The sequence below is a fragment of the Macrobrachium nipponense genome, chromosome 1 (assembly GCF_015104395.2).
Source record: "Macrobrachium nipponense isolate FS-2020 chromosome 1, ASM1510439v2, whole genome shotgun sequence".
Classification (NCBI taxonomy): domain Eukaryota; kingdom Metazoa; phylum Arthropoda; class Malacostraca; order Decapoda; family Palaemonidae; genus Macrobrachium; species Macrobrachium nipponense.
Window position 1 is genome coordinate 144,245,484 of NC_087200.1, and position 27,560 is coordinate 144,273,043.

The window sequence follows — 27,560 nt, forward strand, 5'->3', positions numbered from 1 at the left end:
TTATATTAATCTTATAATTTGTGTTTCCAGTAAGTATTATTTGGTGTACACTAATTAGTGTAGACGAGAAAAATAAGCAAATTAAAAATGGCAGACCAAAAAATAGACTTGGCAAGGGTTTGCTTAAAATTCTTCCGTCTGGCAGCGTAGTCAGTGCTAGCAGCTTGGACCACCCTTGCTTACGTCACAAAACATCGAACAGGCCTTCTATCTCGGTGGTCTTGGTTAATACTCCTGATACATGGAGATACTGCTTTGGCAATAAAGGTTATATGCCGTCTGCAACTCCTGTTTATTTATTATAGAACACCGTCTTTTACCTTATTATCGTCTCACTTACCTATACATTTTATCAGATACTTTCATCAATTCTGGATTAAATATAAAACGTCACGTTTGTACTTTGTTCAGTACGTATGCAAGTAAATCTTGGCTATGTGGCCACACCAGCCATGACTGACGTTCAATTTGTTTGAGATTAGCTCGAAAATAATAACAAAGTAAAGGGCATAGTTTAGCCTAACAAACAAGCAGTTAAAATTGATGTACTGCGGCCGCATCTGTCGTTTATATTCCTTGCGATCCTTACGGCTCCGTGAAGGGCCCGAAACTGTTGAACGCATTCTGACTGAGTCAGTCTCTACTCTCGTTCGTATATTTAGTCGTTATTTAGGGTGGTGCGTTATTAAGTGGGAAAACCTCTTTATATACGTATGGTACGTTATTGAGTGGGAAAACCTCTTTATATACGTAGGTACGTATGCACCTTGGTGGATGTGTATTGTGTATTTGTTGGGAGTACGGTATGTTAATAGAACTGGCCAGAGGAATTAACATACAACTGACCATGTAAACAGGGTAAAGTTTTGGTAGCCTAGGCCAGTTTGCACTGTTCATTTTTAAATTTGTTTGGTGATTGTGTTGTTTGGTTGCAACGTTAGTATTATGAGTAGTCAACCGAGATAGCCAATCCGTAAAATCCTATTGTAGCCTATAGCAAGCTAATGAACCACATTTTTTACTTCGAAATGCATGATAGGCTAGAACACCAAAGTGTTTTCCCATTCGTTGTGTCTTAGCTATGTAGATATTATAAGGATACTAGAACGGATAAATATCGATGGGAAAGATCTCAGATTGATAAAGAATTTATATTGGAATCAAGAAACATCAGTGAAAGTAGAAAATGACGAATCAGAGACTCGGCACATCAAGAGAGGTGTAAGTAAGGGCTGTGTTAGGCTATCACCGGGTCTATTCAATTTAGGTTTTTAGTGAAATGATAATGAGAGATCTCTGGGATATGGAAGGTATTAGGGTTGGAAGAGTCAATATTAATATCAGATATGCTGATGATTACACCTATCAAGCAGAGAGAGAAGTCTGTCCATAAATATTAAGAAAACATTAGTTATGGTTATCACCAAGGATGAAATACCCCCAAGAATAGATATAAGAATTGATGCTGAAACAGTTAAACAAACTGATAGTTTTAATTATTTAGGATGTACTGTCACAAGGGATGGAAAATGCGATAAAGAGATCAAGAAAAGAATATCCATGGCAAAAGATGCATTTGGTAAGATCAAGAAATTAGTCACCAACTTGAAAATATCTATGAATCCAAGGAGGAGGTTTGTGAAATGTTTTGTTTGGTCTGTATTGTTGTATGGCTGTGAAACTTGGACTTTGAGGAAGGCAGACGAGGAGAGATTACAGGCTGCAGAAATGTGGTTTAGGAGGATGTTAGAAATGTCGTGGACAGAAAGGAAAACTAATGAAGTATTAGAGAGAGTAGGCGCTGAAAGAGAGCTCTTGTCCTCAGTGAGAGGTAGACAAACGCGGTTTGTGGGTCACATAGTGAGAAGACAAGAACTAGAACATCTCTCTCGCTGGTAAAATCAATGGAAGGAGACCGAGAGTTAGACCTAGACAAAAATGTCAATGGATTGGTGAGAATGACTGGAGGAAGAATGTCTGCAGCTCAGTTGCTGCAGAGAGCTGGAAATATTGAGGAATGGCGAGCCATGATTACTGACGTCCTTGGGGATTTGGCACCTGGATGATGTGTGTCTAGCCTAGAGGGGAAACAAACGATTGGACTACCTGGGCCAGTCTTGCCCCTTCGTGGTAATTTTTCGATAATCCAACCAACGATTTTTGCACTAAAAACCATTTTTCTGCTAGTTTTCGTGTTTTATTATTCTGATGTTATTAGGGGGAAACACCGCCTTGGATCCATCGTACTCGGGTGGATCAGCCTTATTCACTCTATATTTAATTGGTGAAAAAATTAAGCATACCATTTAAAAGATTTCGTCAACATAATGTGATATATGAAAGCGCCATACGAACTAAAATAAGCATGTGAGCTCTTCGTAAAATATGTTTTCAAGGCAGTTTTTAAATCCAACATGACGTTGATCGACTGAGGTGCTGTTCGTAACCAGCATTGATCCAACGTCCTTCCCAGTGCTCATTTGAACGAACAATATTAGCGTACGTATTTATGTAACGTTTATTGATCTTACTCAAGATTGCAGTTGTAATCAGCACAATAAAATATTTTGTTGCTATATTAGTGAAAGCATGAAACTTCCTACGTATTCCTGGGGTCATGGTTCGACCTGAAATTAATTTTTACCTTGCAATCGGTGGTTTTATCCTTACTGCCATCACAGATGAAACTCCATAGTGCTTATTTGATTGTAATTATAATTTTTTTGGTCGTAATTCACTTCAAATTACACTTGAACTACATTATGGTTCCTGGTTCCTAAGCACAGTTGCGGGCAGCACACGACTACACAATTTATGAGGTGCAAAGCTTTATTTCTTTAATTGTTTACTTTACTCATTACTCATTATTTAGTTTAACTTTACTCTACTTCAAAATGTTTATTTTAATTTGCGTCCATTATCCCTTTTTTGCAACCAAATTAACCCCCAAAAACTACAGATATTTCTAAAGTAGATACGAGCAGACAGCGGCAAAACTTCATCTTTGCCAATTTAGTGGAGCTTCACACATACACCGATGCATTTACAAACTTTCCATGAATTCTAGTTGTCATAGTAATGCACTAATGAGAAAATTGCTCAAATATGTATATATACTACAAATAGATATGCTAATTTCACTTATTTCCCCGGTTTTGTGTAAGTCTTATACCCAGTTTGGAGGGGTAAACACATACCAATAGGCAACACTGAATTAAATAATAGAGGAGCGCAAACAACACCATAGGTACTGTTCACAACAAACTTATTGATATTTGAGTCAGGAATCTAGTTACTTTTTCAACAACGAATATTTTCAAATTAACAATCATGAATGTAAAAAAATTTATGGAATTCATGACCTTATACTGCTGTTTAACTATTTATTAAATAATGATCTAGTGCACGCTTCTTCTTTCTACCGAAATATAGTCAGTTTCCTTGGATCCCTCATGGGCGTCATCATTATTGACAATTTTTGTGAAGAGTGTCCCAGCATCTATGGGTACAAGTGGTGTGCAGATTTAGCACATGGAATGGAAAGTTTGACACAAGTGACTCTGCAAACATCGAGATGGTGTCAATCTCCTAAATTGTTTGTGTTATAAGTAAAAATTTTGAAAGTGTCATGGAGGTAAGTTTGCTCTGCGCATAGCTAGACTTTCATTAACCTCTGTTTAATCTTAGAATATGGCCTTAATTTCTATCTTTGGAGAAAATACTTACTTTGAGAGGATAGTAGAGGTCTCGAGCTGTTGCTCTCACCACTGATGACTCGTGAATAGTGGCCATCTCCGGTATCAGGACATGTTAAAGTACTTTTGCGGAGGGTGGATCCACACGAGATGAAAACTGGATCAGCTAGTCCAGTTGGTTGTTTCCCCTATCTTGTGCAAAACCCTTGTTTTCCATTGACCACCACAATAAATATTACAACAGTAATTGGGGCACCCTGGTGGGAACTGGGGGTTTAGGGTGAGGTAAAACAAAGACGAGCAATGGAAGTTAATAACTCCAGAATACAAAAAGGCAACAAAAATACTAACGGAAAAAATGGTTTTCCATGCAAACATAAGAGGGTGAAAGAGTACTTTCCTGAAAAGCCAATCAAAACTTAGTACAAAAATATTTAAGAATTGTGACTGGGCAAAATCCATTAGCCAATAATATTACATTACATGGACGTACAAGGCTGTAATTATAGGACAGCGATCAGTAGGTGGAGCTACTGTGCAGGTAGGAGGAAATAGTCACAATGAGCTATGGGGAGGAGTCGAGTAGAAAGGAAACGGACATATGAACAAACAAGAGTAACTCTTTTTGACAGTGGAAACATCAACAAAGACCTTAGAAAAAATGCATACTTTCCATAATTTGATTATTTTTTCCCTGTTATTATGCATTTGCACAGGGAATGTATTTAGAATAAATATCTTGCTTTCACGTGTTTTACCCAAGAAAAATATGAATTACAATGTTGGAGGTGGGTGGACTCTACTGAAAAATAACCCGGCTCGTTAACCCACCTTCCAGAAAAAGATTTTACACGTCCTGACACTGATGACTATTGTCCATCTTCGGTGTCAGGACATGTAAAATCTTTTTCTGGAAGGTGAGTTAACGAGCAGGGTTATTTTTCAGTAGAGTCCACCCACCTCCTACAGTGTAATTTATATTTTTCTTGGGTAAAACACGTGAAAGCAAGATATTTATTCTAATACATTCCTTGTGCAAATGCATAATAACAGGGGGAAAAAATAATCAAATTATGGTAAGTATGCATTTTTTCTAAGGTCTTTGTTGATGTTTCCACTGTCATAAAGTCACTCTCGTTTGTTCGTATGTTCGTTTCCTTTCTACTTGACTCCTCCCCATAGCTCACTGTGACTATTTCCTCCTACCTGCACAGTAGCTCCACCTACTGATCGCTCCTCTAATTACAGCCTTGTACGTTCATGTAATGTAATATTATTGGCTAATGGATTTCGCGCAGTTGCAGTTCTTATAATGTCATAATTTAATATTAAACAGAGGTTAATGAAAGTCTAGCCATGTGCAGTGCAAACTTACCTCCATGACGTTTTCAAAATTTTTACTTAAAACCCCAAAAATGTAGAAGATTGACGCCATCTCAATGTTTGCGGAGTTGTTTGTGTCAAACTTTCCATTTCATGTGCTTAACCTGCACACCACTCATACCCATAGACGCTGGACACTTTCTTCACAACAATCTTAAGCAATGACTACGTTTGCCCTGGAGTCCAAGGAAACTAGGGATCTTTCGGGAGGAAAGATGTGCATTGGATAATTTTGAAATAAACATTTAAGTGTAAGGTTATGAATTACAAAACCAGGGAAATAAGTGAAATTAGTGTATCTATTTGTAATATATATACATTAAAGCAATTTTATTATTGCATTACTATGACAACTAGAATTCATGGAAACAGTTTGTAAATGCATAGGTGTATGTGTGAAGCTCCAGTAAATTGGCAACAATGAGATTGTGCCATTCCTAGCATGTAAGCATTAAAGGTTACATTTATTTCAGGTGCCAGAAATGATTATGTGACAGCTCCTTTAAGGTGGACCCTCTTGGTAGAACATCAGCGGGGTTCAATTTGGTAGTCACATGTCTCAAAGAAATGCTGGATGTCTGTTGAATACACTCCCCCACACAATTAGAAATTAATACATTTTTATTCTCCTTATCAGTGATCCAAGCAATAATTACTTTCAGTCCAAAAGACAGCCTTTTTTGGACTTAAGTTCTGCAAGTGCTTCCCTAACCTATATCCTAACAACAATGCCAATAGCTCTAACTTGGGGATAGTTAATTTTGACTTGTTCCTACACCATATACAAACCCTCTGTCCTTTACATAAGGAATTACTTTCAGCGTAGCTGGAATTACGGCTGTTAAATTCTTGAACAAGGTGGTTAGGCAGTAACTACCATTTGGTACTACCCTCCTGCCTGGACGTAAACATACCATTTTGCTTTCGGCCTTCTTCCAATGAAGACGTGTGTTTGTGAGCTCTTGCTGACTAGCCGTTGATCATTTTCCTGGTGGGATCTTTAATTTTTTATTTTGATTAAATATGTACGTGTATACTGTTTGATATTAATAATTAATTGACTTCAATAATTAATATGCAAACCCATTTTTGTGGTAGCCTTGATAGCCGCCTTTCTAGTTTGTGTTAAGGGTTGGTGGTAAGGGTATGCCAACATCTTTATTAGTACATATTTTTGCTCTTTAATGTTGGGACGAGGCATGTATTCTTCCGAAATTTATGCATAAGCTTTGGAAATTACTGAGGAGAACTTTGGAGGTTTGTCCTTTGTTTATTCTAGTAATTCCTCTTATCCTTCGTCCTTTCGCTAGCTATCGGACAAAGATAGAAGAGGAGTTGTGTGGTGTTGGTGTTTGGGAGATCTCTCATTTCAGAGGGAGGTGCCCTTGGATGCGAGAGGTATCCTCATTATTTTGAATCATATTTTCTTTCTTTTACAAGTTAACAGTGGTGATAGTGATTACAACAGTAGATGGTTGGATGTCTCTTCATGTTGGTTATCCTAACCTTGGAATTGTACCTGTGACTCGTAGCATGCTGTGATATTGGTCCACGAGTGTTTGTACTGTTCCTCTGCTTGGTTATCATATTCATTTACCACTGCTATCCTGGAGTTTCGTCACTGGACAAAGCCTTCACCGCTGCTGTGATTATTAACTCTATTCCTGCTTGTAAATATACCTCATCCTGTAGAAGTCTTGCAGAATTAGGAGAAGTTGAAGAGGAAGAGAGCTCGTCAAGTGTCATCATCTTACTCTTTGGAATCATTATATTTCTCATTAGCCTCCACCCCTTCGACTTATAAGGCTCCCTGCTGAAGAAGGAGAAGGTAGTCTCCCTTGCAAGAATTCTCGTCATGGGACCTCTAAGGGTCTGCCTCTTCAAACTGAGGAGGCAGTTGGGTCTTCTGCTGGCGCTCTCGTTCCTTTGGGAATGGGAACAGTTACACTGTCCCTAGGGCCTAGCGTGTCAGGATCCATAGAAGCAAAAACTTCGGTTTGCACTTGTGCTGCTAGTTAGAGAGGTTCTGCCCCTAAGACTAGTTCCGTGTCGGGCGCTCGTTCGCGAGTTCCACGAGTGCACATAAATCTTCAGATTTGTGTGCATTCAGAGTCTGTGACGTTGAGTCAGCTCACTGTCACAACTTGGGCACAGAGTGGAAGACGCCACTCAGGTGACTCGCGCCTTGCTGGTGATCACTCTAGTGGTGATTGCTTGGTTTCCAGGGTTGACGGAGAGTGCATGCTTGGCCCCTCCCAGATGATGGTCACGTTTGCGTGACCAACCGGTTTTGTAACCTTCCTCAGGAAAGAGTTTTCTCCAGATAACACTTTCCTAGACTCGCATCGCGGCCATCACTGCATGTTGATGGCTGCCTGTGACTCTTCTCATGCTAGTTCCGCTAGCAAGGTGAGCGAGAGCGTCCAGTCTTCCTCACCTATTCCCTCTACTTCCTATGGCTACGCCAGGAGGGGCAAGGTGAATAGGAGAGATCTTGCAGAATGCTCCATATGATTCAGCATCGAGGGCCACCATTCCTGGAGAGACTTAGGGTACTACTGGACGTATGTCCATGTCATTGAGGAAGGATCTTATGTCAAAACTGGAGACTCCATGGCTTTTTCTGTCCTTTGGACAGATTTCAATTCTCAGTCCCCCATGGGTTCTTGCATTTTGTGAGACTTGGTTGTATATTCTATTGAATTGTGCTCTCATTCCATTCTTAGGATTGGTATTTATGCCCCTTCCTCCTCGATTCTATGGGAGTCAAGGAGGGGCCCCAACCGATGATTGTTGGATGAAATTTGGGGGTCTCGCTGAGTGCTTAAAATTCTTTGGAATTTCTAGCACTCTGTGTGGCTCTGTCTTCTGTGACCTGCAAACACTTGGTTGAGACGAGAATTCCTGATAATTGTTGATACAATACTCAGGAATCTCGCTGAATGCTCAAATTCCTTGGAATTTCTGGCATTCTCAGTGTTATGGTTTTTGTGTAATTTCCAAACACTAGCGAGACACAGTCCCGGCAATTTTTATTACAAAAATCAGGAGTCTCGCTAAGCCATTAAATTCCTTGGAATTTCTAGCAGTGTGGTTTGGTTTTCTGAGATTTCCATACACTCAGCCAACGGGCATTCCTGATGATTATTACCATGATTGGAAGTCTCGCTGAGCGCCTGGATCCCTTGGTTTCTTTGGCGCTAGCCGAGTGCTCGGCTTCATCATATTGCCCAATTATTGTCATACAAGAGTTTGGTTTTCCTTTCCGAGCATGGGAATTCTTACGAATTCCAATGCTCACCAAGCCCTCACTATTAAGAGTGCTTAGATGGCAAGAAGAGTCTTTACTACCAGTACAGATGAGTCCGCTCTTCAGTCTGGTTTGGAGTTATTTAGAGCTTGGAACTGCACGCAACATCATCTGGGCGAATGGTCAAGTACCGTCCTTGTGTATTGGACCTTAGGGTCCAAACACGTAGGACAGCACACACACAATCCCTCTTGTTCTTCGTTCAGGGAAGAGCGGGTAAGAACAGTCAATCCTCCTCCTTGTTTTCTTCTACTTCCTGGTCATACCAGAATGAACAAGGAAGTAAGAGGAATTCTACGGAGTCTACTCCTCAGAGTTCGAACCCGAGAAACTGTTTTTGGTTCAATCTTAGGATCTTACCGAACATACGCCCATCTGTTCAGGATGGATAGCACCGAGGGGTTTGAGCACCTCTAGTCGCCTTCAGTATTCTGTTATCACTGTAGAAGTCTCCCTTAGGGAAGACTTCACCTTTGCTCTCTTCATTAGAGAATGAAAGAGGTCTGCTTATAGTCCTTATTCTTGTCCCACGAATGAAGAAGAATTGGGCTGGAGTGCAATTTACAGGAACCTACAAATATATTAGTATATTTCTCTCACGACATGCTTCTGTTATCAGTTGTATTGTCGGAGTAGTAGGTGCATATCTGTAAGTTAATTCTTCTGGTATGTGACCAAGACGAATAGTACCTTATCTTAATTAACCTGAAACTTGGGACAGTCTTTTTGGGTCTCCCAAGAGTTACCGGTTTTGATTTTGAGATAACTAGTGGTATTGTTTCCCAACACCACCACAGCATTTGCATGATCACCAGGCAACTCAGTATGGCAAGTCGAGCAAGTGGTCTGTTCTCAGTATTGCTCGCTCTCCGAGATTCTTTTTGGTTTGGTATTGTTTCTCTGTCAAGGATTAACTACTAATTTGAAGCTCTGCCCAGCAATCGCAGACTTAGGTCTTTGGTTGAATCGGAATTCTTGCATAATGCCCATCTATCCTGCACCTCATTACCCCACGGTATAAAAGACGTGTGCAGCCTAGTTTTCTGTTCCATTGCACCTGCCCCATCGGCTGCTGCGATGAGACAATGATTTTCTAGAGACAATTTGTGTTTTGTCTTCTGATATACATTTCCTAATTCATAAGGTGTTCGGTTATTCTTTGTTCAACCCGAATTGTAAATGAATAATGGAAGACTTCACCTGTTCCCTGCTCGACTAGCTCTGCTTCCAAAGTAAATAGAAACTACCTCCCTGATCCAACCCACGAAGTGGTTCTTCAGGCAGTACAATCCCTGTGTTGTCATTACTGAAAGACTCCACTTTCAATGCAAACTCAGACTTTCTCGCCGAGCAGCAATGAAATAGCGGATTAGATTTTTCAGTCCTCTGTAAAACATCAGGGATTAAAGCCATCTTCACTGGTTGGTGTCATCGACAGGACTTTTTCTTGGATTAGAATCTCAAGAGTTTACTTCTCTCAATTCAACTGTGAAGATGCAGGTCTGCATTTACCTTAGTCATTCACTAGTAATATGGTATTGTTTCTCCTTGGTTGAAGTGAACTACTGATAAGAAACTTCTGTCTTGTCATCACAGGGACCTGTATCTAGAAGGCAATTGACTATCGTCTGATGTGTGCATGCCTTGCAAGAAACATCATCTCTTCTCTCAGCATAACCCTTCAGTAGGCAGGTGTCATGTTGTGACTAAGTCTGGGATCTGATGGAATGTGTGACAGCGCAATCAGTTGGCATCTGTTGATGAGTCGGAGTCCTTTATGATCTGCGCTGTGGACTTTGTATTGGTTGATCCAGAACAGTCATTACTTTGTCCTATTGGTGTGTTGCTGTACCCATGAAGGATTGACTCCTTTCATTGAGTATTGGTGTCTTTATCCACTGGAGACTATCATCACATAAGTGTCCAATGACATGTCTTTCTCAGTCTTACGAGATTGTGAGAGATTCTCTGCAGTTGGATAGTCCAGTGGATGGGTACATTTCATCACTCCAAAGAATGTCGGATAGGTAGACAGATGAGGTCGGCCCAGGTTCAGATTGAGGGATGGCATGAGGTGGGCATAAATGTAAAGGACCTCAGGTGTGTATAGTTAGGAAAAATACAATTTACTTTCAAAAATTGTGATTTGTTCCTACACAACATACAAACCTTCAGTCCTTTACAGAGGAAGACTCTCTGATTGGTGGGAGGAATGTGGGTGAGCCTCTAGAACTCACTGGAGTTCTGCACAGAGTGCCCTGCCTCTGACAACTTGATTGGAGTAGAGGAGCTGTATAATCAGTGTCAGACTGCTGGGCCTTTTAGAAATGAGTGAGGAATCTTACCTCATCCAAAAAAGGGCTGGGAAGAATATTTAGTCTGTGGCATTAATGCAAAGTTCTGAGAAGGGTTTGCATTATTACCAGTCTTCTTCCTCCCCTTGCTATAGGAAGAAGCATGATTGCTTCTATGATTCTGATAAGAAAAATAGAAAAGAAGCTCGATGCGTAAGCTTACCACATCAATCGCCCGACCAGCCAGTGAAAGTTAGTCCTATCCTCAACCCGAAGGAAGAGGAATAGAAGGACGAGGTGGGGAAGGTGGAGAGGCCAGTCACTCTTGTATCCTTCTTACCTCTAGAACTGCACATCATAGGCGAGATGCAACTTGTCCTCTTGAAGAAGCCGAGTAAGCAAACAGCCTGCAAGCATCCACCACTGGTCCAAGGAAATGAGGTTCAAAGGACTGTGGGCAGACCTGAAGGAAGAAAGATATAAAAATGTTGGCAATGAGACCTCATCGGAGTGTTTACATCTGGGTAGGCCCACCTGCCCACCCCTTTATTAGGTTTTAAGCTGATGTCCCATTTCCTATTCCATATCAGTCCCAGTACAAGCTCATGTTCTGGTTCATCCCATCCCATCTTCCTATCAAATTCTGGCACATTACTTGCTCACCCCGTCAATGGCATCCTTGCACTATCTAGAATTGCTTTAGTCTGTTGTGTATCCTTTCTCCAAAAGATTTTCCCTTTCAAACATCCATATATAATTTACATAGAAACTGCTGATTAGATCAGGCCTTCCTTTCTCCGTCAAGTGGGTCTGAAGAACTTGGAGCCAGAGGGACTGGCTGTGACACCAAATACGACTCGAAAGGTGAAAGTTGCCTCATAGTTACTCTTTACGCCAAAGGAAGGTGTGTACTTTGCATCTTTAGTATCAAATAGGATTCTGTGAAAGGCTTTGCTGATGTCAGCGATCAGGGCGTAAGACTTACTATGGAATTTGACCAACAAATCATATATTTCTTCTACTAGGTTATTTCTGATGATAATCATTTAATGACAAATTACCCTTTGTCATAGATGACACATTGAATACAATTCTTAGGGGAGTTTTCTTGCTCTTTCTTTACCCCAAAATGAAGTGGGTAGTATCCTTCAGTCTTTGGATTCATAACTTCTTCAATGAATCATGCCTAGAGATAGGTTTGTAAGACCTTGTAGGCTTCATGGTAATGTGGTTTTCTCTTAAATTTGGAATTTAATGTTTCTAGTTGTGCCATTGTGTTACAGTAATTATGAAGACACTGCTTGGATTGAAAAGGAAGGTTCACTTGATACCCTTTATCAGTGGAGATCACGTTCTCACCCGCCTTATAGGTTCATGATCTTGTACAGTGTATTGCTCTGAGGGAGCTATTCCTATCGTATGTAGCCTCCACCACTCGTTCACTTTGCGTTCCAGATCAGCTACCCTACACACTCGGAGGGTATGATTGTGCTTTGCTTTACCCTTTGTAGGGGCCACTGGGGTACCCTCCCATAGGGGGACAGTTCTCTGGGAGTTATTGATACATTAGCCCTGGCAATCTTATTCACTCCCAGCAAAAAATAACTGAAATAATCCGCACCACTAGTACGTCTACTGTCTAACTAAGTCTTGTTTTAAATCTTCATCCGCAGTAGCACACCCCTTACTGTGCCTCGGTGGCTTGATCAGTATAAGTCTTGGCCTGCCACCTCTGTGGCCGCGAGTTCGATTCTCTGGCATTCCAATGAGTTGTGAGATATGTGTATTTCTGGTGATAGAAGTTCACTCTTGACGTGGTTCAGAAGTAACGTAAATCCGTGTAACGTAAAATCACCATACAAACAAACTTACTCTGCAAATGGTCTTTTACTTTAATGTAGCCTACATTATGGATGGGAACGTTCACATTCTTGTGCACTACTAACCTAGTTCTTATGATTCTATGTTCCACCTCTTAGTGACACCACATAGGGGGGCTAGTAACCTCAGTGGATGTCATGCGGTGCACGGTATGCATTACTTAAGGTTCTTTGCAGCGTGCCTTCGGCCCCTAACTGCAACCACTTGTGTTCCTTTTATTGTACCTCCTTTCATATGTTTCTTCATCTTACTTTCTACCCTCTCCTAACACTTGATTCATAGTGCCTGCAAGGTTTTCCTACCGTTACACCTTTCAGTCCTTTTACTGTCAATTTCTATTTCAGCACTGAATGACCTCATAGGTCCCAGTGCTTGACCTTTGGCCTAAATTTTATATTCAACTCAACTCATCTCTGTATTTCTACCTCGGCTCTAAGCGACAAGATACAACGTCTAATTCTCCTTCAATTATGGAGGAACGAAAGGGGGGAAGATTTAAAGACAATTGACTATCGAGGAACAATGCAAGTATGTTTCGGTTATGGACGTGCAAGTTTGCGGTCGCTGTAGGTAACAAGGAATATGGCAATTCAAATGAAGGATTCTTTTGGGTTACTTTAGCAATTACACGCAGTTTGGCGTTTCTATATCTTTCTTTGTCAACTACTGCGGGTCTGTTGTTTACTGTAGCATTTAGATTCTTTACTGGATGTGAAGTGACATGACAAGGACTTGAGCTGGGACTAACATTACTTTCATTAGATGCAAAGTGTGAGGTTTTTGGTGGGTTTCGTTTGTTTGTATGGTGTTTTTACGTTGCATGGAACCAGTGGTTATTCAGCAACGGGACCAATGGCTTTACGTGACTTCCGAACCACGTCGAGAGTGAACTTCTATCACCAGAAATAAATGTCTCTCACTCAATGGAATGGCCGAGAATCGCACTCGTGACCACCGAGGTGGGACACCAACACCATACTAACCACACCACTGAGGCGCTGAATTTGTTGGGTAGCAACTATAACAAATCAAACTGTGGGGCTTAGCACCGCACAATTTACAGTTTACTTTACTCTGGCATTGTTTGCTACGGTGCTCTACATTGAAAAAATTTAAACATCTGCTGGAGCTAATCAATTGACCTTTAGCTGCGATGTCTAGGGATTTGTCTCACTTGTATGCAGTGTGCGCGCCATTACAGAAATGACAGCATTTCCCCAGGAACTAGGTTTTGTGCTCTCAACTACTGGGGGCTTGCCTTTTTATAACTCTTATTTAGCATACAGATCAGGAAATCTATTGCTTCAAAGAACTCATATAAATTGAAATCACACTTATGCAATTGTTCAACGATCTTTTTGAACACCTTTCCTTCTGATAATTTCTGGTTAATCAAACTTGCATACCTTGGCCTCTGTTGGCCTTACTTTACCTCTTAATTGATCATAAAGATCAGTTCAAATCTGAAACTTTTGAAGTCTGTGTGATTCATAGGTGTAAAAATATTGGCAAGCTGCCAGAGCAGAATCACCAACATCTGGTGTTCATTTCCATAGCGTTTATCGAGCAAGTCTAATGCTACCCTATAGTTCTGCGGTTACACTCGGAGCCTTAATGACTCTGTTCAGATCCTTTTCCAGAGCACTTCATGAGTACGTAAACTTGGTGATTTCGTCCGAGTCAGAACGTCTATTTACATGAACTTCAAACAGTTCCTTAAAGGATGCATACTCGTTGCCTCCCCTTCAAACACAGGAAGAGGTAGTGGTTTAAACTTAGGCAAATGCATCTGTCTATTGTGCACATTTAACATGTCTATTCTATTCAAAAGCAAAGGTACAGCCCTAGGAGCCTCACTGAGCAGCTGTCGTAGTCTAACCTCCACCGGTTTCCTGCTTAACTGTGTTCGATAAATACAACAAACGAAGCTGCTGCTCATCAGAACTAATTCTGTCTACCAAATTTTGGCATACTGCTGCGATCCTCGTTTTAATAAGCTCGCGTTGAGCTTCAGGAGACCCATAGTTGCATCAATCATTACAATATTGGCTGCAGCCATGATTACAGATTTACGATAAGACGAGGGATCAATTTCAAAAGACTAGAATTAAGTTACGAAGATGGGGGGGTCTGAATTTTACGACTGAACAACTTACGCCGCCTTTCCAGATTGGAGAGAGTGTTTTCTGACAAGCCTCATCAAACAATTGAGAAACTGTGTTTACTGGAGAAGTGCTACCCTGAAGACCATCGCTCTACCAATGCCTCTTATGCAGCAGTTCTTAATACGTATCCAAATGTCGTGAATTTTGCGACTTTTTTAATGTTCTAGGCTCTGTTATGAGCCGATAGTAAGGCCTTAAGGGCTAAACTTCTACTACACAGGTTTAGGATTGGAAATAAATGATCTGTGTAGTTTTATTACAAAAATAAATTATGTATCATAACAAAGTTTCCTTTCGGGAAATAGGAAACCACTGTTGATAATGAATTAATTCACACAACTGTCCTGTAAATCAACATCGTTAAGTGCCACGTGCTTGTTGCACAAAATTTTCACAATGTCTCAAAACAGGGATTTTAATTTAAATCATTCCATATTTTAAAACCCATCCAATGCTAATTGCAATATTGTAATTTAAAAGTTTTAAATTTAAACTGGACTGTTTACTTTGGGTATAAAAAATTTAGCTTGCATTCTTTAAAATAGCAAGGCATTAATATAATACATAATTTCCATTTAAACCGCCTTTGACATGTAAAAAATTTCAACCATTTTCAGAAATGGAAAATGCGAAAGATGATAGGGTGGAGAGACGTTTTTTCATTCCTCAATGTCTGACAATGGAGAAGGTGCGCCTGGCCACATTCGTAGATTGGAAAGTGGATTTCATCAATAAGAGAGATTTATCGGGGTGTATGCTGTATTCCCAGAGGGAGGAGGATCACGCCAGATGCTTCAGTTGCATGATATTTGTGGGGAGGTGGGAAGAGGGCGACATACCGTGGGAAGAGCACAAAAAGCATTCCCCAGATTGCTTTTTCATGCATGAACCCCACTTGCATGGTAATGTTCCCATAACTGACGAAAAATACAAACCCGGTGATCAGTTGCTTGAAGAATGGACAGGAGGTATTGATAAACAGGATGCCCCAACCAAAGACGAAGAAGAGAAAAAGGTCGAAGCTTTTAAATTTATCAATAGTTATTATGATTTCCTTATATCTCGTACATTGCCCAAACCTCCAATTAACATCTTGCGCACAGGTGAGTAACTACGTATTTGATAATTATATTTTTACTTGTTCATATCAACAGTAATGTTATAACCCTAAGGAACAAAAATGAATGCTAACAGTTTTGAAGTGGTATGTCTATCTCCTCTTTGTTGGTCAAGTTTTTCAGTCTCAATGAAACAGATGAGATCACAAGTTCTAGAGTCTTCTGTTTGAAGCATTTTTGTTATTAGGACAGTAAGACTGTAAGAAGACTTGCATGATTGCTAAAAAATTGATGTTCCAAGTTATTTTGATTAATTTGAATTATGTACAATGTCTCAACTATGAAACTAACTGGAAAAAATATTTTGATTGAAATATAACTAGTTGTCCCACATAGACCATATTTCTTACCATTACAGATGCTATTAAAGTACTGGAGGTCAAGAGCCTTGCTTTCCCATCGTATAGTAGTCTGTCTTCTCGCAAAGAATCCTTCAAGAGTTGGCCTAAGGAAATTGACATTACTCCAGATGCTATGGCAGAAGCTGGATTTTTCTCTATCGATTTAGTGGACTGGGTTCAGTGCTTCAGTTGTGGTGGTGGTCTTTTTGCTTGGAAGTCTGGGGACAATCCTCTGAATGATCATGCAAGATTTTATTCCTTTTGCCCTTTCGTCAAGGAGAAACTAGGTGAAGAAACCGTAGCTAAAATAGCTGCAGAAAAGCCACCTCCGCTGGCCCCAGACCGGCCTGTTCAGTTGTCAGAGGAGGAAGCTGAACTTTTGTTGGCGCTTCCTGTTTGCAAGGTTTGTTGTCTGTTGACATTGTCATTAATACTTAGATGAAAGAAAACTAAACTTTTGAATCGACTTCGATAAAAGAAAACTATACTTTTGAATCTAAGAACTTTGATTTCTTATTTTCCAGAAAATCTTTGGCATGAAGATGGACAGGGACCTCATAGCAATGGTCATGAGGCTCAGGATTGAGGAATGTGGATTTCCTTTTAAGAACTGGAAGATTTTTACAGACAAGATAGGAGATTACATGGATACTCTGGACTTGCCGGAGGACAAAAAGTAGGTACAATTTCTTTGGCACGATACTGCTACCAACAAATGTCTTCTTACATGCTGTACTGTTTCTTGAAGAAAAATCAAATTTCACAAGAACCAAACTTGCACATTATTGTTCACTAAATTGCCTATAAAATTAAACCTTAGCTGGCTAACCCTTCTGAGGTTCGTCATTCTTTGAAGTTGAAGCGAGACTCCAAAGGATACATTTATATTAATTTTCGTATTGCAATACACCCCCTGAACACCTGAATAAGCCCTGGTCACTTACCAGCCCGAACCCTCATTTATTAAAATTTACCAAATCTTTGGTTAAAATAAACGATCAGTGTTGCCAATCTTCTGGCAAACACCCTCGTTACCTATTTACCAGCCCACCGCTGGTAGCCCTGCCTCACGGGCCGGTCACACCTGCCCTCTCACGTCAATCACTTATCGTTCGCGGTGGAGTACGGACGTATCCACAGCGAACTTCTTTTTGGTCTTGCCCGGCCTTCATTTGCACCGTTGAATTGATTAAATTTGGTGACGAATTACGCTTTCCTTTGGATTACGGTTTGAATTGCTCTGTATACCTTATCATTAGACATGGATTCGGCTAAAGATGAAACAACACAGGCTATGACAACGACATCAACTTCTGCATCCTCGGCCACGACATCACAGAAAACGACGAGCGGAACTTCAACGACGTATCGTCTTTGCCAACAATGCAAGAAGAGGATGAGTACCCTAAGACACGACAGTCACTCATTATGCGTAAATTGTAGGCCTGTCCAATGTAATGTGAAGACTAGATGTGTAGAATGTCAGGAGTGGTCTTTGGAACAAATGTTAGGGTATCTTAAACATAGGAAAGGTCTGGTATCAAGAAGTAAACGTAGGCAGGAAGAGTCTAATGTAGAACAAGATAGAGATTTAGAGACAGTGCTTTTTAAGAAACTTGAGAGTAGGTTGACATCGAGTATGACGTCTCTGTTTACTGATTTCATGTCAAGGCTGAGTGAAGATAGATCAAGCAATAGGGATACTGAAAGTACTAATCGTTCTTTTCCAGCTCCCCTGCCTGTTCCAGAACCAGCCCTAACCGGTGCTGGGGGTTATGGGGATCCGCAAGCCCACAGGGCAGGATCCGCCGTCCCCCTGGCGCGGAGCAGGCAGAGTTAGTAGCAGTTTCCCATTTCTTTAATCCCTAACAAAGATGGTAAGTTTATATCAGAATTAGGAGACAAAGTGACAGATAAGAAAATAGCACCAGGTGTGGAGGAAAAGATCTCTTTAGCTTTAGAACAAAGACCAGAAGTAAAGATGACCAGGGTTCTTTCGCCGCTCGATCCAGCGGATTGTATTTTTCCCTCGGGTCTATCATCCCGGGGAAAAACAGATAAAGATATTAGTAAGAATGTAATTCAGTCCTCGTCTACTAATAAATTCGTAGAGGAGATTCCTTCTTCTTCTCGAGTTCCGTTCGGCCCGGGGGTTAATCCTAGTCCTTCGGGTAGGTTAGATCAAGGGCTAAATATAGCAGAGTACAATGCTAATTTTCTCGGCTATCACAAGGTATAGGAAACTATAGTTAGGCAGTGTTTTCTGATGAACTATAGTGACATCAGAAATCACGTGCTTAAGAATTTTCCTGAATTTGAAGATGATCTTAGTTTTGATTTTCAAGGTGGAGATTTTTCAATTTATTGGCTCTCTTTAAAGAAGATGAATGAGGGATGTAGCCCTTCTGAATCTATGTTTCAACTTCCTTCCTCTCTCCTCCTTCCTTCTTCTTCTTCTTCCTTTTCTGTTACTTCTTCGGAACTGATATCTGCTATGCCTTCTGGGTCAGTAGGGGTTTCTATTTCTCCTTCCTCTATGTTTCCTACTTCTGAGGGTTCTTCGACTTTTTTCAATTCCTTTCCTAGTAGTCGGGGGGGAGCATCTGATTCCGGTATTCCTTGTTCGGATGGTGTCAGTGGTCAGGTGATTTGGTCGGATAGTACGGACAATGTATCTGTTAGGATGTACCCTTACTCTTCAGTCGTTCCTAAGACTGATACGACAATATCGACAGGGTTTGGGGGTTCTTTGAGCTCACTGCGCACAACCCGAGAGTCAGGTTGGAATACTGTATTGACTGACAGTAACATGGCTAGCTCGTTGGCAAGGGGTGGTAGGAGCATGAACGTTGGTTTTTCGTCAGGGCAGAGAGACAGCACTGACGGTGTAGGTTTTCATCAACCTCCGTACGGGGGTTCATTGGGTTCGAATATCCTTCCAGATTCAGGTATTGCTTCTCTTGGTAACATTCACCATTTAGTCTCTAAAGCTTCGGTAGACGTAGGTTCTCGGAGTACATTAGCTATGACACAAGGCAGACTGGATAGAGTACTGAAGGTGCCAGATATGGCGGTTAGGAGTAGCGGAGTGACAGTAGCTGCGGGATGGTCAACACTCCAGGTAGGTAATATGACTAATGTACAGGCAGGAAATATACAAACACAGGTAGCAGGGGCAAGGACAGGAAAGGTGGAAGGGGTAAGGACAGGAGAATTTTTAGGTGTTCAGGCTGCTTGGCCGGGAGTATCTGGCAACCAGAGGGTGGGCGGAGCGAGCGCGACTGTTGCGTCATCGAGACAGGAGACGCGTAATATGACTATGCCGAGTTCGTCTGCATTCGGTAACACTGCACCTGATAGACAGTCTGCGTTCCAGACTAGTCATTGGGACAGTAGCTCACCTGAGCTGTTGACAACACTGCCGTCTTGGCAGAGTGTCGATACGCCTCGTCATCCACCTGTGCCTATTGACGATATTTCTGGCTGGCGGAGGGAGGGGGTTGGTATAAGTGGTGAAGGGTTGAATTTATCGGTAGGTTTAGGAGATGTACAGTCCGCTTCTATGACAGGGCGAGCTCGGCCTTCGGACGTAATCCAAGAAGACGAGTTGGATGAAGACACAGCTGCTGTTGAGGATCTTTCGAGTCAAAGTGCGTGACAGCGAATACAGCAGGATGATTATTTCATCCAGGATATTTTCCCGCAGGCAAAGGGAGAGGATCAACCGTTTCCAGCAAGTCCCCCATTCAGTTTCGAGGAATTATATGCTACTAAACCTCCCGTAGTGTACTCTTCGAACAAACTTCCTTGGTTCGGGAGAGTCGAACAAGCTCTGAAAGAGGCGGACAAGAGACTAGCTTCAGTGGTAGGACTTAATAGGCAGGACTCGGCGCTCCTTCCTCCAAGGAAGGCGTTGTATGGAGTATCTGGGAACCCTTCGTCGGGGACTCGGGATTCCTCTCAATGAATCTATTGAGGGTTAATTCCTAGATCTCTGGCTTCATCTAGGCTCGTTAGTGTTTCTCTGAAGGAGGCAGCTGCCTTGGAAAGCGTATTCAGGAATCAGACGGAGGCCTTGTCACACACAATGTGGACTCTGTCTGGCTTGATGGGGTTCTTGAAGAAGGATGGTTTTGTTCCTTCAGACCCTGGACTGTTTGATAACCTCATCACTTCAGTTTCCATGGGCCTGGCACACCAGGCAAATTGTGTGCAGGGTGTACGACATTCATTGGTAAGAAGAGGCGAGACCTTTACCTTAGTCATTTGCCCCCGCATTTCCCGGATCTACACAAAAGGATTTTGTCCCGTTCTCCAATAACATTGACGAGTTCGTTATTTAACGAACAGGAAGTGACCAATATGATGAATTTTGTATCATCAACCTCAACAGTGGAGTCTCAACAAGCATTGATCAGGGTGGCAGCACAAGGAGCTAGATCTCCAAAAGGAACAAGGATGTCGTCTCCAGGTAAGCGGCGAGCAGATTCTCGTTCTCCTTCTAGGTCTCCAAAGAAGGTTAGATTCGCGAAGAGGTCGGCTCACTCGACTTCCTCGAAGACAGGAGCTTCGAGGAAGAATTTTCGCAAATAGGAGACACCACTCTCGGGAATACCAGTAGGGGGTTGCCTCTCTCAGTTCACCGTCCACTGGAGAGAGTACAATGCAGACAGTTGGGTTTTGGAGGTGCTGGAGAAGGGGTACAAGATTCCTCTTTGTTCGGTTCCTCCACTCTCCAAGACACCAATTTGTCTGCACAGTTATGCTCCTTCATCCATCAGGGGTATAGCTTTAGAAGAGGAGATTCAGGCTCTAATCCAAAAAGGGGCAATAGAGCCTGCTCCCCCAACCCCAGGGTTTTACAGTCGAATTTTCGTCACACAGAAGGCGTCAGGGTCTTGGAGACCCATTATAGACCTATCAGAGCTCAACAAGAGGGTGAAATGTACAAAATTCCACATGGAAACCGTGGCTTCAGTGTTGAGGTCAGTTCGAAGAAACGATTGGATGGTGACGGTGGACCTCAAGGATGCGTACCTCCAAATTCCAATTCATCAGGAGTCGAGGAGGCTCCTTCGTTTCTCGGGTCCTCCGGGTACCTTCCAGTTCAAGGTACTTTGCTTCGGGCTGACCACGGCTCCTCAGGTCTTCACGAGAGTGATGTCTCCAGTTTCAAAGATAATGCACAGTCAAGGTTTTTGGATGAGAAGATACCTGGACGACTGGCTAATTCAGGCGGACTCCAAGAAAGAAGCAGTAAGAGCGACAAGCTTTTTGCTGGATTTATGTGTGAAGTGGGTTATAAGGATAAACGAAGACAAGAGCGATCTTGTACCTTCACAGGAGAAGACTTATTTAGGGATGAGGATTCAGACGCCTCTTTTGAAGGCTTTCCCGACCTCAGAGAGGGTCGAGATGTTACTAGGCCAACTGGAGGAGTTCAGGTCGACAAGAGAACAACCAGTTTCGGAATGGCTAAGCCTCCTGGGGAGAATGTCCTCTCTCTCCCTTCTGGTTCCTCGGTCTCGTCTACGGCTGAGGTCTTTGCAGGCATGTCTCAGGAATCGCTGGGACTTTCGGGACAAGAGTGCAGTGATCAGCTGGGACGATTCTTGCCGAGAGGATCTTCGGTGGTGGTCAGAAGAACATCATCTGACCCGGTGTAGAGTTAGACCTTCCGATTCCGGACGTTCATCTGTTCACAGAATTGCCTCTGGATCAGGGTTGGGGAGCAACCCTGGAGGGAGCTCAAGCCAAGGGCCTTTGGAGGGATCCGGATTGGAGAGAGTCCATAAATTTCAGGGAACTCAGGCGGTAGAGGAGGCATTATGCACCTTCGAGGAACAGGTGTTAAATCTTACAGTGGCCTTGTTTTCAGACAACTCCACAGCATTGGCATACCTGAAGAAGGAAGGAGGTACAAGATCCTTCAATCTGAACGAAGTGGCACAGAGAATTTTAAGATGGTGCGAGACACACAGGGTAAAGATTCTACCACAATTCATCGCAGGCAAAAGGAATGTGGTGGCAGATGCCTTGAGCAGATCAAGGGAAGTTCTGGGGGCAGAATGGACCTTGGTCCAGGAGGAAGTAGACCTCCTTTTAAAAAGATGGCCAGCAACGATAGATCTTTTTGCCACGAGTCAGAACCACCGACTACCGGTTTACTTTTCACCGGTGACGGAGCCTATGTCAGCGGGAACAGACGCGATGTTACAGTCATGGGACAGGATGCAGGTGTATGCGTTCCCTCCTTTCGGCATGTTGGATCAGGTACTGAGGAAACTCATGGACTGTTCAAACACTCAGATGACCCTAATCGCTCCTTTCTGGCCTCAAAGATCTTGTTCCCGGATCTTCTACAAATGCTAATAATGCCCCCAGTACTTCTTCCTCACAGAAAGGACCTTTTAAGACAGCCACCACATTTTCATCGGTTCCACCAAAACCTTCGAGTGCTAAGGCTGGCTGCATGGAGACTATCCAGCGAGCAGCAAGAGAAGCGGGTTTTTCACGAGGAGTGGCTAGACAGCTTACTCTCTGTCTAAGAAAATCCACAAGAAGACTATACCAAGTACGGTGGGCCATGTATAGAAGTTGGTGCAGGTCGCAGGGACATACCATTTCCAGTCCTACAATTCCGAAAATAGCGGAATTCTTGCTCTTTCTTAGACAAAGGAAGAATCTCTCATACTCATCAATTGCAGGGTATAGAGCTATGCTTAGTAGCACTTTTCGTTTCCATCTACCTGAAATATCTTCCAGCAGAGTGATTCATGATTTGTTGAGGTCTTTCAAGATTGAGAAGCCAAGGACCCCATCTCACGCACCTCCCTGGAATCTTTCAATGGTCTTAGGTTTGTTGGCGTCTTCAGAATTTGAACCTTTGGAGAGTTTAACGCTGAAGGAACTGACGAAAAAGGTCCTCTTTCTGGTAGCATTAGCAACAGCTAGAAGAATAGGGGAACTTCAAGCCATCGCGAAAGATATCTCGTGGGTTGGAGAGGATCTGTTCCTGTCTTACCTTCCCGAATTCAGAGCAAAGACAGAGTCAGAGTCTAATCCTCTTCCCAGGTCGTTTAGAGTTTCAGCGTTGACCGACTTCGTGGGAGGAGACGAAGAAGAGTTGCGGTTATGTCCGGTGAGAGCATTGAGAGCTTACGTGAATAAGACGAAGAAACTGAAACCCAGACCCAGAACCTTATTCGTTTCCCCCAAAAATCCCTCTAGATCGATCTCCAAAAACGCAATCAGCTTTTTCCTCAGGGAAGTCATTCGACAGGCAATAACTAAAGGGTCAACTGCTTCAGATAGTTCAGAGTTGACAGGAGTCAGAGCTCATAGTATTAGGGGAATGGCAACTTCGGCAGCTTTCTTAAGAAATTTTTCAGTATCGGCGATTCTGCAGGCAGCAACTTGGAAGTCTGTTTCGGTTTTCACTTCTTTCTACTTGAGGGATGTTCAGTTTCAGTCCGACGAAGGGTTTTCTTTAGGTCCGTTCGTGGCAGCGGGAGCAGTTATAGGGGATAACCGTTAGTTTATACAAGTCAGTAATCAGAATTAGGATTAGAGTAGTGAGCAAATATTAGGGATATGTAGGAGGCATTCATGATAGGACATATCACGAGAGGATTCTAAGTATTAGGACAGATAGGAAAGAACAGGTCTAGGCCTATCTTAGGGTATTCTTCCACTTATCAGGCACAGAACAGACAGGCAGGTACAACACTACAGGAGAGGACAGCGCTACGAACGGAGACACCGTTGCAGATGCACCGATGGACGGACACCACAACGTTTTCTTTTCTCCTCCGTACATGAGAGGCCTAAGGCCACATGGGAGGTCTTCAGTTTCCCTCCATACATGAGGCCGAGAGCCACATGGGAGGTCTTTCAGAGGTCCCTCCATACGTCATGAGAGGCCGAGAGCACTGCCACTGGGAGGTCTTCAGATTCCCTCCATACATGAGAGGCTGAGAGCCACATGGGAGGTCTTCAGCTGCCTCTACTCAGGTGAGGCACATAGCCACCTGAGAGGGAAACAGGTTTGTATCCCTCCTGCACTCAATGAGTTTTGACCTTTAGAGTAGAGGTGCAGAGTCTTTCCCTCCACACATGGGAGGCCTAGAAGGCCACACATGGGAGATTAGTTTGGACGAGGGACAAAGGAACTTGAGACTGACTCGGGTACTCGTCTCCAAATGCATTCTGGTAAAGAAAATGAGTCGGGTGAGTGCTTAATTATATTGACTGACAACTGGTACAGTGGAGGGCCGGGCAGAGTTGATTCCCCACCTCCAAATTAATGTTGTTAATCGGGCTTATTCAGGTGTTCAGGGGGTGTATTGCAATATGAAGTTTTTATTGTAAAACTAATATTGTAATACCTACCTGAACACCTGAATGATTCCCACCCTCCTCCCCTCTCATACAGAGTTATTGAGTTAAGATTGACGTGAGAGGGCAGGTGTGACCGGCCCGTGAGGCAGGGCTACCAGCGGTGGGCTGGTAAATAGGTAACGAGGGTGTTTGCCAGAAGATTGGCAACACTGATCGTTTATTTTAACCAAAGATTTGGTAAATTTTAATAAATGAGGGTTCGGGCTGGTAAGTGACCAGGGCTTATTCAGGTGTTCAGGTAGGTATTACAATATTAGTTTTACAATAAAAACTTCATTTCAGTAGTTTAGTTGTTAGGGTATTTCATGAGAGAAGATGCAAGTCATAAATATAATTAGTTTACAATACAAATCGAAAATTATAAAAATACTAATATTAAAACTTCAAAAGGTAAGCTGGACGTGTCCACATTTAGAGCAGGCTTTAATGTTCTTATAGTATACAAAGATTCACCTAACCAAACATCATTTTCAACTATTCCTCTATATATAATATTAAAATCTTCATCATTTACTGTAACATTGCAGATCTCATGGCAGTGATCCCTTATGGCCGAGTATCAAGGCTTAGGAAACGGTCTCCCAGTTCTACAATTCACCCCCTTATGATCATGGAATCTGAAATACAGGGTTTTATTAAGTGAGCTAACGTACACTAGATGGCAATGACACACATTTGTATGTGATTCCCGATTCATAAGAAGGTGGCAGTTTTTTTTGTATGGTTATCAAAATTTTCAAGTTTGTAGTTGTTGAAGAATTGCAAAGCATAATAAGATAAAGTTCACAATTGAATTAGAGCAAGATATCATGGTCTGTCTATAGGAAACCAACATTTACTTGTTTAGGGGTGAATTTTCTCAGTGCTTGTTTTAAGACTTTTAAATTTAATACTTTTAACTTTTTTATTTTTTAGACTTACCAGTAGTACATATAAATTATTTCATAAAGAACTGTTTTTCTTGAAGTTTTTTTTTTTAATGGTTTTACTGATAAGTTGTTCTCCAACAAATTAAGTCTATATAAACAGAAATGTGCACAGCTCCTCCAAACCATTTGCTCATAAAAAGATGCCTTTCCATTTCAAGATGCCATTCTTGAACGACAGAATACACGAATTTTTAAAGAATATTTTATTGAATTTTTAGCAAATATTTTCCACAAACCACCCCTTCAGTAATTTCTATAACTACAAAATTAAGAATTAGTTAACCATTAAGAAAAAATGCCGCCGCCTTATGAATCTGGAATAGTATACAAATATTAAATTTTGTCCTCTGTTTCATCTAGAGTTCATTGGCTCATCTATTAAAAGCCTGTATTTCAGATTCCATGACCATAAGAGGGCGAGTTGTAAACTGAGAAACCATATGCTAAGCCTTTATACTCGGCCATACAGGATCACTGCCATGAGATCTGCAATGTTACTGTAAATGCTGAAGATTTTAATATCATATTTAGAGTCATAGTTGAAAATTTTAGGTGAGCTGAATCTTTGTACTATATGAGAACATTAAAACCTGCTCTGTGGACACGAACATCCCTTTTTAAGTTTTAATATTATTTTTATAAATTTCCATTTGTATTTTAAATGTCTTATATATGTATACACATTAATAATATTTTGACTTTGTATAATTAGTTTTGTAGGTTCTAGTAAGACTTCAAATATATTCAGTGAAACCTTTTTTCAGAATCCGTGCTGCCCATAAAGGAACTAAGTGAGGATGTATTATTGTCCGTAACGGGTCTTACCTCTGTGATTGTAATGCTCTTAAATGGTATAGTTTATCACGTCAAATTTTTTCTTAATGTTAATGGTTATGAATAAATGTTGAATTATTAGTTATTTTTATGAAGTATGAATTTTTGCCCAACTGTAGAACTTATTACTTTACTTAGAAATGGCTGGCAATCTAATCCAAAACATCTCCTTATCACACAAACCCTTATCTTAAGACTTCAAATGCCAGTATACTTTGCACTGTTGTGGTCTTGAAATAACACTTGGGATCAATGTTTTTTCACTTACAAATAACAAATACGTATATATCAACCGTGTTAAGTGGAAAATTTTCTTTGATATGAAGTCTCATTACATAGTTTACATTTTTATTCCCTTAGATGCTCAAATTTGTATTATATGTAGTATTTTGAAAAGGTTTGCAGCTTTCTCCAGTCCTTGAAGGAACGGAGATGCTGCTAAAATTGTAGTTCCGTAAACTATGTAGTGAGACTCCCTTGCCTAGGTACTGTGCATTTCTGTTATGTACACCTCCCTTTTAAATTTCCACGATTCATTTAGGTATTATGCACACTTGTACATGCTGGTTGTGTTTTGTTTGTTTGTATGGTGCTTTTACGTTACATGGAACCAGTGGTTATTCAGCAACGGGACTAAGGCTTTACGTGACTTGTCAAGAGTGAACTTCTATCACCAGAAATACACATCTCTCACTCAATGGAATGGCCGAGAATCGAACTCTCGATCACCAAGGTGGGACGCCAACACCATACTAACCATGCCACTGAGGCGCTACATACTGGTTGTGCTAAATATTTTCTTATATTTGTTGGAAAAAGTCTTACAACGACGCCGAATGGAAGGAAAGGGCCATTTTCCCAACTTTGAATTGGCAGGTAAGCCAATTAAGGGCTAGTGGTGGACAATGTGAATTACTTACTATGAATAATTATAATGCAGTTTCAGGTTAGTACTGATCTTTTAACTATTTGCTCTTAGGTCTTCACAAAATGACTAGCTAGTTACCTTGTATAATATGCAGTGGGTAGTTATTTAAACCACCTTTTCACAGCAGAATTTATAGGAATATGGAATAAGCATTCATTAAAAGTAAAGTCTCTTCATTGCTGTTAAAAATAAAAAGGGTCCTTTATGGAAACTTACCGAAGACTGCAGTATGTATAGATTAGAACCAGTGCCGAGAGCATACTCTTACATTTTAGTTTCTCT

At 41.5% G+C, this 27,560-nt stretch overlaps 1 protein-coding gene across 1 annotated transcript; it reads left to right on the forward strand.

Moving 5' to 3' along the window:
• Nucleotides 1–717: 717 nt before the first annotated feature.
• LOC135219706 (E3 ubiquitin-protein ligase XIAP-like) lies at nt 718–26,435 on the forward strand. Its single transcript, XM_064256692.1, has 5 exons — nt 718–754; nt 15,346–15,831; nt 16,205–16,590; nt 16,712–16,863; nt 26,281–26,435. The coding sequence occupies exons 2-5, from the start codon at nt 15,348–15,350 to the stop codon at nt 26,309–26,311; spliced, it is 1,053 nt and encodes a 350-aa protein (XP_064112762.1). The 5' UTR covers nt 718–754; nt 15,346–15,347; the 3' UTR covers nt 26,312–26,435.
• Nucleotides 26,436–27,560: the final 1,125 nt, after the last annotated feature.

What these genes read in the sequence shown, in the direction of transcription:
- LOC135219706 (XM_064256692.1), top strand. Translation starts at nt 15,348, where the DNA reads ATGGAAAATGCGAAAGATGATAGGGTGGAGAGACGTTTTTTCATTCCT. An exon ending in AATTAACATCTTGCGCACAG is followed by an intron (nt 15,832 to 16,204) that starts GTGAGTAACTAC and finishes TTACCATTACAG; the next exon opens with ATGCTATTAAAGTACTGGAG. An exon ending in TGGCGCTTCCTGTTTGCAAG is followed by an intron (nt 16,591 to 16,711) that starts GTTTGTTGTCTG and finishes CTTATTTTCCAG; the next exon opens with AAAATCTTTGGCATGAAGAT.